General features: G+C 39.9%; 1 protein-coding gene across 1 annotated transcript in view; it reads right to left on the bottom strand.

Annotated features, from left to right (window-relative positions):
- Nucleotides 1-13870, bottom strand: part of fbxl17 (F-box and leucine-rich repeat protein 17) — a 196258-nt gene that overhangs the window by 15605 nt on the left and 166783 nt on the right. The window contains exon 10 of the mRNA XM_067522586.1: nt 1595-1737. Coding sequence (XP_067378687.1) covers nt 1595-1737 — 143 coding nt within the window. The remainder of the gene's footprint in view (nt 1-1594; nt 1738-13870) is intronic.

Raw genomic sequence — 13870 nt, 5'->3', positions numbered from 1 at the left:
GAAGAAAAACTGTTATTCCGCTAAAGATGTAGGTCATTCCAGAACAGAGTTTTATTAGCATGGTTGTAGATATCGATTGTTGGGTCACTGAGTCAGGCAGGAGGGAACTAAATGAAAATGGAATCCAAGTGATCACCTGCTATGTAATGCAGTTACTCTTTATTACTCCTAGATAAATATGATAGATGCACATTCATGTCTGCAATAATTTGAAGTGAGTACACTGCTTCATCACTGAGACCTTAAATATGGGGTCACTGTCAGACCTCATATGGTTTAATTTTATCACACTATAAATAGATAAATATGATACACTGATGTTCTTGTCGCACTTAATGATCTCCGGGTAGTCATTTTTATCAGAGAAATCCATAGGGTCAAGGATGAGGCCACAACATGCAGATAACACTGATTTTTTAATGAAGAAATAAAAATGATAAGTTCCCAACCTGGCGAGAGGCCTTAACTATAAGTCAAAATCTAACCTCGCCCTTTTCATCCCTGCCAACTTCTACTTGTATTTTTTACTGCACAGCAGGGGCATTTAAATTTGTTCAGCATAAAACCCAACTGTAAAATTTAGCCTAAACCTGAAAATTAAAGGCCCAATAAAACATACTGTTACACTTACCATATGGAGGCCCATCAGCATAGGGATTATTGGCTGTGTTGTGTACCCGGCTACAGAACAAGACACCAGGCTGCACTACAAGCTAAACTTTGGAGATTTAGCTAGTCGTTCACTTTCTCCACTGAAACAAATAGTAATTGTTATACTACATCCAAATGGGCATCCATCAGGTGAGCGATTGGATTGGGATGAAGGCAGACGAGAGTGTTAGGGGAACTTTGGAAAACCAAGTAGGTTTGAGGTTGCGAGGGTCATAATGTTTACTTCTGTAACCACCCAGCCACCTCAACTCAAACATGGATCAAACGGATGTACTGTGCACAGGCGGCAGTGGCTCACTTACACTACATACTCTCCCTTGGATACTTTTTAATTGGCCAGTTGGTTTAACCTGTTACTTCTGAGGCATAAAATGTTTACGTTTGATTATGTCTCTGCCTTTACGTTGGGAAATAGGTACATACTGTACTGTAATTAATTAATTGAACACATTTATAATATGCATTATTAATGATTGATTTGATCAACATTTGTTAATGCAGTAAAGAAATGTATTATTGCATAGAAATGTATTGCAACTAATGGATTTCATGTGCGCAAAGCAACATCGGGTCCAAGGTGGTGGCTTCAAACTGTGTGCTTCCCGTAACCAAGATTTTAAACTTTGAGAGGTTGATTTACAATGATATACAACAGAGAAAACCAATCGTTTACTGTCAGTCGACAAATCAAATAACCGTTTCAGCTTTTTTTCATGTAGAAAAACAAAAAACAAAAAACACTCTGCTATAAATTTCCCGGCAATTTCCCGGCTACATTTTGCAGTACAAATGACAGAAACAATTTCAATTTAGTACATGTAAAAACATCTCCAGAAGCACTGCTTAAGAATGCACCGTACATACAATACAGTAGAGGACATAGTGACAGGAAACCATAAAGCAGCAGACTGTGCCTTGTTACCTTGTCACATCTCATGAGGCCCAGGTAGCGGAGGGACTTGCTGCTCTGAGCGATCTGTGTGGCTCCCTGGTCTGTGATGTCCTTACACCATCCGGCATCCACAGTCTCTATGGTACTGCTGTACTGGCCTATGGCTATCAGAGCTGTGGACACAGAAGAAAGATAGAGAGGCAGAGGGAGAGGGAGATGGGAAAGGAGGGAGCGAAGAAAGAAAAGGTGTTAGTCTGACAACCTTTCTCATGCAAATTTGGCACCATCATCCTCCCACAGAGACACATAGAAATTCAAGATAAAATCAGGACAAGTCATCTGGCCAGCTGTGACACATAATTTCAATGTTTATATAACACCTTGGACGTATACGCACATGCACACGCTGGGGAAAAAAGCTGGAGCACATACATGCATAAACACAAATCTTACACACACTCATGCTTGTTCAGACTGCTGCAGGATTCATCCATTAAAGAACTGGCATGAGTCGCAGCACTGAAAGGCAGTGACACCGTGCCAGGGTAAAGTGTGTCTCTATGCCAGTGTATGATTTAACTCTCCTTGTGTGTGTGTCTGTGTGTGTTTACTGTTGCCAGGGCATATACACTGTGCCAGGATAAAGAGTATACTCCAAAACAAATATCTGTCAGTATCTGGGGGCTTTGCTACAACTCGGAACATGTGTGAGGACATACCTTCACACGTGTGTATTGTTCATTTAGTAATGCTTTGATTAATTTTGAGCACAGTACAAAGGGAAATGTGTAGCTGACAAAAAAGATGAAATTATATGTTCTGCAATTTTTCTCAAATGAAGACAATAATCTGCATTAACACACACACACACAGGCAATCTTCCTAATCAATCTCTGACTCGCTGGTCACTGGGCAGATGGAGGAGACCTGTGCTCCACCTGTCGATTGATGGTGTTGCTCGGTGATCGATTGGCAGAGCCCGAGCTTTGTTCTCCATTCTCTCACAACCATGCCTAATGAGAGTGGGAAGGAAGGAGGAGGAGCAAGGGATGAGAAAAAGATGAAAGGAGGATGGTAAAGACAGAGAAAGCCTTTGACAGCACCTTCAGACAGATACTTAGCCCTGATCTTGTTTTCTCATTCTCAGAAATCCATTCTACTTAAAACTTTTTTTTTTAAACAAACAAGCTCAAACGTCTCCACTTCAGTAGGGATGGGCCATGTTTTTCATGTTGAATCTCTTCATATGCCCTTTTCCACCAACAATCTTCAAAATACCTCTACATATTACAGCCTTAAATAACATGCTCTGCGCACACTGAGTGTTACTGCACTGTACTGGGTAAGACTTGCTGTGGAAGGTTGTTTGTGCGTGTATACATGCATACGTACACTGTGAAGGAAAAGCTTGTTCCCATAGAAGAAAGGAAATGAATAATCTCATGCGTTTTGAATCAACTGCATGTTTTTAAACCCTCGTTCCTCCTGCCCAGCTGGAACTATGTAATGTAGAGTCTACACACACGCACACACCTGGAACTATGTAATGTAGAGTCTACACACACGCACACACACACACACACAGAAATGATCTTGTGTACAGTATGTAACATATGTAATCTATAGCTTTGGGCACTTAGAGTGCTCCACATGTGGTTCTTTTTGTTCTCCAGCATACTTTTGAATGCCATGTATAATAGCACATCATGGCTAAACAGGGAGTAACACAGCTTTGAAGCAACAGTATGTTTCATGTAAAATGGCACCGTGGGGAAGAGGCTCTAGCAGGCCAGATGGACGAACAGCACACAAAGTAGCCATGCTGTTTTTTGACTAGCCGTGACCTGGCAAACTATTCAAAAAATGGAGACACTTGTGGTTCTGTGCAATGTAATTATGTGCAAAGCTGCAAAGACATCAAGTGAGTGAATGGCTCCTCGTTCTGTTTCCTTTTGTCATCCAATCACATGGTCCCAAATTCGCTTACGTGGGCTCAGTCCTCTCATCTGCTGTTAAGACACACATACACTACTGCTGCTGTTCAAATCCCTTGCGGAGCAATTGAAGAGCTTTCTGAGGAACAGGAAGATTAATTAAGTTAGCTGAATTGAGCTGCGTTAACCGAACCGAACAACAGAAACACCTCTATTTTCGGTTTTCCAGCTCCCGGTCCCTGTTTCTCCCCCCTTCAACTTTACTGCTTTCAACCTAACAAAGTTAGAGGATGGAAGCAGACAGGTGCCTACAAAAGTGAATGTATGAGACGTTCAAGTTAATACACTGTCTGTGCATTTCCTGATTACCGTGCAGCACTCACCTAAGCACACAACCTTTCTAATCTCAATTACTGTCGACAGGCTCCACACTTTATAAAGAAAACATATGGCGCTTTAAGATAGCTGCAAGGTGAAAGAGAGCAAATAACACTAAACATCATTTTGTTAGACTCTTAAGTTAGTAAACTGGAGGAGTCAGATAATGCCTCTGTCACAACAAGCCAAGTGTTCAAGGCTATTTAGACTCGTTCACTGCCCTATCAACAAGTTCATCTGGTTGCCATTACAGTCTAATATCCCTGTGTGTGCTGCCTCTCTCTCTCTTCCTTTGATGCTCTATCAGGAGACTGTAAACTCCAGCTACTCCTTGTGGCAATTGGAAATCGTTGGCTACCTTTTTCAAAGCAGAGGAGCTTTCAGTGAAACCTTTTTACTAGAGTCGAACATTTTTGTCCACCATGCCAGCGATAAAGAGAGAAATTAGAACTCACTGCCTTTGTTTTATAAGACAGCCGTTAAACACTCTTTTTTTTTTTTTTACATGTGAAAATCGCATTCTTTCCATTATAAAATAAGACTAAAAATATTCATATTGTTATATGAAAGATAATTTAAATGTAACTTTACTTTGAAAATAATAAATTAAATTAGAGTACACATAGGGCCATGTACAACAAAAATGAAAAACAAAGCTATTTTACTAAACCATCAGACATCTGTTCTACTGTATATTTTTGATGACTTCTGATACTAAATATGCAATGCTAATGCTGAGTATATTGAGATTGTAATGCCACCTTGCAATATTTTCCTTGTGAAGTTACCTATGCCTCCACCGATGACTATATGAGTGTGTGAACAATGCTCTGACATCTAAGCTTTTAATAGTAATGGACATTTTTTAGTAAATAACAGCTTGTCAACATGTCGACAGAAATTACTATCGGTAACCTCAGTTATACAGCCTGCCGACACCTACAGGTTCCAACTTACACTGACTATTACTTACGCCATACACACCATAACAAAAGGGAAATTTAACATTTTACAGTTCAGTTTTTAAAGAGGTTGCTAATAATTGACAATTACATGACTTAAAATGCAACCAAAAAATATAAGGCTTTCAAAAACTTTTGACTGGCAGCGTATAAGGAACCATAGGAGCAGGAAATTGTCTTTCCGATTTTCTGTCTGAGAAATAGATGAAGCGATATGCAAGAGAAGTTAAGGTGAAAAAGAGGTGAAGAGTCAGAGGAGAAAAGAGGGGAAAATCCCATTCTGGCAGCAGGAGCTGTGACTGAGTGGTGACTACACACTCACAGACGGTAATGAGGACACACTCTGCTGCCCTGCCTGAAAATGGCTTTAGGATCTGGCTTCTGTGTGTGTGTGTGTGTGTGTGTGTGTGTGTCCCTTTAGTGTGAAAAGAAGCAGAGAAAGACAGAGACTGACCTTAAATTCTGCATGTCATTCATTTGAACATGGCACATTTCAGCCCGTCTTCTACACAATCTGTCATATGGGAATAAAACCGCATCATCATACGAGAAACATATGGGATCATATTTAAAACCTGAGATTCTCCTGAGATTTAGACCAACGTATGTTTCTGTGAATCGATCACCAAACAACAAATCAATCCCCAGATCAATAAGTGTGACATGGATCATTTAGTGCTTTTAGGAACATATGTGTGTGTCAAAATCAGAGCCTGTAACTGTTCAGAGCAAAATGCATTGTAATTAGCTTTTAGTTTAGAACATTGTAGCAAACATCAAGTAAAGGTAAACTACACAGGTGAGGAAAACCCTAAATTTTTAGCTTTCCATTAACTCCTGCATTATCTCTAAACAGAGATTTGTAACCTATTACTTCCCCATATCAGGCCCAAGCTGTTATCAAACAACATAAATCGCAGATTTATCCAAACATAGGAGCAGCTCTAAGCTAAGGTAACTGCAATCCTAACAGCAGGGTCATGAGTTGGTCAATCCTGTGATGACCGCAACGTGAGAGGAAACCTTCCTTAATCAGCTTATTCTCCTATCTCTCTACCTGACCTCAAAGATTGAGGGGTTAAGCATCTTTTACAGGCTTATTAGATATTCACTTATTACATTCTCCTAAATGATGGTGTGCCATTACTGCTATCTTATTGCTCTGAAGCCATCCCCATGCCTGTCTGCTGTAACCCTATACACCATATTTTAGCTGCAGATGAAGACAGAACGCCCATGTAAGACGTGATGGTATATGGTAAAGATTTACTGTGATGCATTGTGTGCATGTGTGCTCAGTGTGTGTGTAAGCATATGGCAGTAGGGACAACAGAAAAAAGCTTATTATAGCTGATGTATTCCAGAGAGCACAACTGTCATGTCTAATGTTGAAGACATTCACTTGGTTCTTTGTGTTGTGTTGAAAAACTTGGCCTCAGCTTTGCCCTCTCTACTGTGCTGTTGTATGCCAAGAACCAAAAGAAAAATGGTTTTCACTTCTTATTCTTTTAAGTGTGAAAGTTACAAGGGACACAATAGTTTTTTAAGAAGGCATCACAATCTATTATTTTTTTCTCCAGCTTCAGCCACTGTCACCCAATGCTGGCATGCACTCAGTGTTTCTGTATCTTTTTTAGGATTCTTAAAAAGAACATAAATGCCAATAATGTGCAAGAATTAAATATATACAGTATTGGGTAATAGACTACTACAAAGTATCTTTCCATCTTGCCATCCATCCATTATCTTTAACCACTTATCCTGTTTAGGGACATGGGGGGCTGGAGCCTATCCCATGTCACTGAGTGAGAGGTGGGGTCCACCTTGAATAGGCTAACACAGGAAGACATACACAGACTGACAACGATTATTCTTTAAATCTCTCGTTATGTTTAGTTGGTGAATGTTATAAATTAGTTAGGAGCACTACTTTGGGTTTTAAACAATTCTGCCAATATTTTGATGAGGTCCCATTATGGGTCCTTATATTTACATATTTGAACCCTTACATTAGCCAAAAGCAGACATTCTTGTCAGATTATCTTATCCTTAAAATGTATTTTATTGCGCTAATAAAATGTGCATAAGCTGTAGTTGAGGAATTTGTAGAATTTGTTTTTTTTTGGGCTCTGAATTCTCTGTTATTACATATTTATATTTGTGTACTCTTGTATGTTTTTAACATGAGTAGCAGTTTGAGTAGCAGTTGTCAACATGCATGTAAATATGCATGCATGACCAAACATACTTCATCCAAGAGTGTAAAAACCTTTTAAGAAAACCTCATTAAGCAACATGTGGACATCACTTCAGTGAATTAATGCCTATCTTAATGTCTAATGTGGGCAGACTTAATAGTCAGATTGACTAATGCACAGTCACCCAAATGCAGGAGTCAAGAGAAAGATTGTCGCTGGGACCTGTGGTGAGCGGGGAAGTAACAAATGAACTACAACATGAATCTGTCAAAACCTATTTTCCAATTCAGATAAAAAATATGCAGACTCAAAGATAACGCAAAAGAAACAGAAAGGGAAAGTAGGAATGAGAAGAAAGAGGTAGTGGTTCTATGGCCCTGACATTTTGGGCAAATGCAATCAAAGGCCACGGGGAACTGAAATGAGCCAGGCTCGGCACAGAGACACAGGAGACAAGAGGAACAGATTGACTGTGACACAAGAAGGAGGGAGAGCACTTTATGGTAGGACATGCTCGATCTGGGAAATTAATTAGTCAGACGGGCAGGGTCTAAGGCAGTGTGCCTTTTGTTTGTGTGAGCACAGAGGGCACGGGCATTTTCCCAGTCAGCTTCAGATCTGATGTAAGCCAGCTGACACATACCATTCTGTGGCAGCCTCTGCTTGTATGGCTTTATATGCTGTTTGGGTATGTGCATCTGTGTGTGTGAGAGGGGGAGACATAGAGGCGAACAGAGGCAATCAGGAGACCCTGAAACAGCGAGGCAGAGACAGAACAACAGAAAAGGGACTTTGATGTTTTACGGTGGTCTACCATCTGAAAATAATACACCTAAACACACACATGCACAGACTGTTTTAGTAGTTGATGTGTGATAACCTTGTGGATGGGATGTGGAGTTTGAAGTGGAAAGGGAGATTGGAAAGGTGAGTGAGTGACAGCGAGGCAGAGAGGGGGTGATAGAGAGGAAGAGTGATGGGCAAGGACAGATAGACTGAGTGAAGGGGTGATAAGGAGAGATGGAGCTATCACAGAGGTGACCTACAACAGCACCACTGAGAAGAAGAGCACTCGTCACCAACACACACACACTTCAGAGATCGGCATTATTCATCAAGACTCAATGAGGCTGAACAAAATGTGGCCTAAAGTAAGAGCAGTATATTTTGTTGAGTAAAAAGCGTTTATTAAATTTCTACTCTGAGTTCCAACAGGATGCTGTCACAATTCAAAGGCTCTCGATACTCCAGTTACAATTAAATATATTTCAGGGTTGCCTAATTTTGGCATCCCAGGATTCTATATCCCACAATTTACAAGTCCACTGGTCCAATACCTGTTGAGTTGAATGTGAACAGTACATTCCTGAAACCGCTCTGCACTGGGCAGCTTAACACACATTTAAAAATGTAATCTTTGTGACCTTGTGGAAAATGGTAATGCAGCTCACAGCTACATTTTCTTCTTTTGTGGTATTTTGTGTCCCTTATAGCTTCAGCAGAATGTATTTTGTGCTAACGTTTCAGGTAATAGCTATGCTGTCAATATTGTCACTGGATTCATAAGCATGAAGGAGTGTAATTTCAGTACAGGCACGATGGTTTTGTCATGAGTAAGATTAGTACATTTCCTGTTTCACATTGTCAACAAGGAAGGCTTTTCAGATCTTTGCTCATTTTGTTTCTGTTTTTGAATGATTTCTTCCGCTGTTCCATCACTCTGAAACACATTAGTCTTTTTTGTGCACACTTCAGTTTGTGATGTGGTATAACACTCTTGTTACTCCCTGATGCAGTTTGAGCAGAAACTGGAAGTGCTTTGAATCAAAAAGACTTCCCTGCTGATGAAAAGTGATGAAAGCAGAATTGTAGTCATAAAAGAATGAGATTGCACAAAGGGGAATCAAATTTTAGATTTTAATATAAAACCAGGTTAACCAGCAGACTTGATTAAACTGATAGATATAAAAAGAAAAAAAAAACCCTCCTAAAAAGGGCCCAACTAAATGCTGACAATAACATGCTCTGCCATGGCATTGTCTGGTTGTGCTGGTTCCTATAATCATGGGTATAATCGGAGTGAAAGTAGTGTGTTTTATATCTTCATCCTTCTTCAAAGGCACCATCAAGAAGGAGAAAACAGACTCTAAAAAGTAAACACACAAACACACACACACACACACACACAAACCGAGGTTCCCATTGTCATCAGCAGTAAAAGCAGGATATTAAGCTCTATTTCAAACCAACAGCACCTCTGCTCCTATGCACCTCTCCTTTGAGGATATTAATAATCCTGCACACCTTTTCACACCCTCCCCCTTCCATTCTCACTCTTGCTCACTCTTGCTTACTCTCTCTCTCTCTGTATCTTGGATTGTGTAGATCAGGAAAGCTGCACTTCAATTCTGACATCACAAACGGAAGGGCATAAAGCTTAACAACTTCAATTGGAAATGAGTTGGTGAGAGAGGAGCGGAGAGGAACTAAAGAGGAGGAAGGAGGACGAAAATGAAGACAGACAGCATTCTAGTCACCGAGCAGCATGTTGCATGCGTCTGACTGGAATTAATGTAGCGTAGCAATAGTTATGGCTTTGGTTATGGATTTATGGATAATCCGTATGCATAGGGAGCAGGTCTTAAAGGTAATTACATTCTACTATTGGATCCAAAACCCAGAAATGGGCCTTTCTTACATCACGCTTAAGATCCAGAAGAAAACTGGCTGTTTTTACGTATTGCTTAGAGAGCATAATCTAGTGCAATTTAAACTTGTTTAGAAGGTAAAAGACCATTGGCGTGGAGATCCCAGCCGTACTTTCAATCTGTCAGGAAAAAGGCAAAACATGGCTTAAGAACAAAAATGTTATCATCTGTGACCATAGGAATTAATTTACTTATCAAAAGACAAATATAGTGGGCTTTTCAGCGCACACAGGGTAATTAGGTAATTAGCAGCACCACTTAGTGCCCACTGGAAATTATCAACACTGACAGGAAGATTGTGACATCCGCTTTAGATAGTTTCTTTCTCGTTATTTTAGTCATTTGCCATGCCATGACCAAACGTTGTTCCTTTTTCCTCCTACAAATCCCCCCTCTGTCTCTGTCTAATACACAGCCTGTGTTCCGAGTGCTGCCAAGTTGGTTACTTTGCCTTATCTCTAGCTTTTAACAGTCCACTCTGTCCGCCTTAACCCAGCGGGAATCATTAACACACACTTCCTCCTCCCCTACCCTTGACAAAACCCTTCAAATTGTTATGATTACAAGGCAGTGTGTGTCTGTGTGTGGTTTCATCTGTGTGTGATTTAGACCCCTTATTCACACACACAGGTTGATTGGAGAGTATAATTTAAAACTCCAACAATGTTGGAAATTAAACTTACAGAGTGCAGAAGGTTAAAAATAAAGACTCTCTTCAAAAAGATGCAGAAAACCAAAAAAAAAAAAAAAAAAAAAGGAACTATCACAGTTAAGCAGTTTAATTTGTATAAAAAACATTGTTCTTTTATCTGTGTGTGTATATATATATATATATACATAACACACACACATATATACGTATATATATACACGTATACGTGTGTGTGTGTGTATATATATATATATATATATATATATATATATATATATATATATGCATGCATGCTGTATACATACATACATACATACACATACACACCACAAACTCCTAATACGAACTCCTAATGGCTCATGAATCTGTAATAGCACTTACCCAGGTCTCACCAAAAGCTCTTTAGCAAAGTTTAAAGCTGCTGTGATGTTTTCTGATCGATACCTGGACATAACTCAAATCACACGTCAAGTGCCATTACTGTATACAGTACACTCACACAACATACAGACATGTATATTTTCATAAGCTCAGACAGTGTTTTTGATCAATACCTGGCTATGGATCAAACACCTTTTTCAGTTTATGGCTAACCTTTCCCAAGGCTCATTTCAGACGCATACAGAATAACTCATGTCTTACTTGAAACGGATGCCTTGACTGCGACTATGAAATTGATAAGTGCTCTTAAATGCAAAATGACAGTTTAAGAACCTTGTTTTGTACCGCAATGTATTCAGAATGTCTCATAAAAACACAAAGCACTTTTCTGCAGGAGGTAACTTCTCAGTCAGTGCCAGGGTGAGAAATACATAACAGACCAAGTGTGCAGCTAAGGACTCAAAGCCGCAAGACCGTTCTTCTTTATTAAAGCATAATTTGTCCAAATGTTACCAGGGAAAACTATTTCCCCGCAATATTTTTCATTATATGACGAATTCTGAAACTAGATGAGTTTGTTTCACCACAAATATTTCATCTACCTGAATATTACTAACTTTGAATTTAGCTTGAATGCTTTAGCAACACACTGACAACTGCAACAGGGGTATTTTAGTTTAGTTTAAATACAATCAGCCAGTAATCTTATTAAGGGAACTTTTTAAATGAAATCACCATGCAATAAAACATAACTTTTGGTTCTACATATACTGCATCATCTACAAGTCTGCCTGAGGCACCAGACAAGGGCCTATAATTCTGCTTAAATAGGATTTATTGCCTTCTCTTTCAACATATGGGACTGTGTATTATGGGCCTCACTTTGCCTAAAGTTACCAGTTAACCAATCCCACATACTGTTTCATTATTAAGCCCCTGATCTGCCTTGAACTATCAACCTGTGGCACTGCAACCTATCCAAGTGTCCCTTTCTGTCCATGGTTTATGTGAGAGTTTCTATTTGGTTTCTTCCTCCCTTGTTGCACCTCACCTCAACTCTTTCCTTCTTATCTTACTCTCATCCTGTCAACAAACTCTCTCTCTTGCCTCATTGCTCATTTTCTCTGATGTTTTCTTTACAATCATCCTGTCTCCCTTCCTCCCCTTCTGTATTGTCCTCCTCACAATCCCCTCTAAAGGATGTTCCTGTGTTCAGGGTCACTGTCAACTCCTTGGCAGCTCTGTCGACCTTTAACATTGTTATGACTGGGGTCAGCGGTTGTCGCCATGGTTGTTTAACATCCCTATGGGAGGCCATCCATGTACCTGGGTATAGTGTACAATTAAAACACACACACACACACCAACACACACACATTATTTATAAAGCCAATAGCAGGCGGAAATGACCTTTTACATTCACTTTAATCATCCACTCAGGTTACAAGCAAAGACAGACAACAGAAACTCCAACAAACCTCTTCCCACTGTTTGTTTCAACATCTTTTACTCATTCTTTTATCCAGCTTCCCTCCCTCAATGTTTCATTTTTGCCTTCCTCCCTGTGGTCTAAACAAGTCTCTTTCCTGTTCGCCTCTATATGACTTTCAACTACAGGCTATTGAGTTACACAACCACAAAAGAAAGACATCCCACAATGACAATTATCCTGTGTAGCGATGGCTGCAACCTGTGCCCAGGAACCAAAGAAGAGCATTTATGAAAACTGCTCTTCCTGGTGAAATAAAGAGCTCAGTGGAAGCTTAAAGCAAACCGGTTCATGTTTCAAGTAAAATGTGGCTATATTCTCTTTTGCATACTATGGGTAATATTTAGATGCATTACCATTTCCAAAAATATGCACATGTGGAATCTAGTAAAGACATAATGCTCTCATTTTGTCACCATGACAAACATTGACAGCAGATGGGGTCAATGCATGTGGCTATTTTTGTCCACTAACTTTTTCATATCATTTCAGTTTTGTAAACATATCATTGTGCTGACAATGATAAGCACAAATCCTGTGTGTAGGCTGACAGAAAACTCCCAGTTGTTACTGTCGCAGCGATTTCCCTTTATGGCAGGGCTAAACAAGGTGTCTTTATGTCCACTTCTTAAAGCATATGTGCATATGTGCAGCATATCCATATTCACGTCAGTAGAGTGAATGTGTGTGTTTGTGCTTGCCTCTGAGAATGTACGCATGTGTTTTCCAGAGGGAGTGGGTGAGCCTGGGGAGGCCAAACACTGGGCAAATGATACAAGTCCTGTACTTCTCCTCTATAAATTACCAGCTCATTACAGTAATGCAGCCTATTTAGTATTGGAGGAGGGGTGGGAAAAAAACGAGATGTAAGAAAGAATTGCAGGAAAAGGTGTTTTGGAGTAACAGGATTCATGCAGGCTAAAACAGATGAAGCATGAATGTCAAGAAAGAAAATGGGGTGAGGACAGGAGAGGAAGAGGAGATGATAAGGCAGGAAAATTAGGTGGGAGAGGGAGCAAAAGACAAAGAGTTTGCTGTGATGTGTTTAAGAAGCTTTTCAATCTAAACAGAAGTGCTTTTCATTAGGTTAAAATCTATCATCTATGCTGCTGCAGGAAAAAAAGACAATAGGGAAATATTAATATAGATAGTGGCTACAGTAGGAGACAGAGATATAGACACAGTGGAGGACAGAGGGGGAGGGGGGGCGGGGTATCGGGTGGATGGGATGAGATGTAACAGTTGTAATTGAATAGTGAACTAGAGAGGGCCTGAGTGCAAGCACTGATTAATACAATTCAAATTGATTGTCTCCTAGTAGCTGTGAGAACATCTCATTCTGACTTTCATATTTGAATGTTCAGCATGTTCTCTCTGTGCATGAGTGCACGTGAGTGTGCGTGTCTGTGTGTAACAGGGAGCATTTGGCAAGGGTAGGGAGATAGAGAGTGCCCTCTAGTGCTTGTTGCTACTTTTACCCCACGTTAATATGACATACATATTGGCTTGGCACATGCTCTTTTTGTTAAGTTTTTCACAATTCTCAATGGTTATTTACATACAGTGAGAAACGTTAGTTACATCTTACTGATAGGAAAATGTAT

The sequence above is a fragment of the Channa argus genome, chromosome 11, assembly GCF_033026475.1.
Source record: "Channa argus isolate prfri chromosome 11, Channa argus male v1.0, whole genome shotgun sequence".
Classification (NCBI taxonomy): Eukaryota; Metazoa; Chordata; class Actinopteri; order Anabantiformes; family Channidae; genus Channa; species Channa argus.
This window is presented reverse-complemented; position numbering and strand designations above follow the sequence as displayed.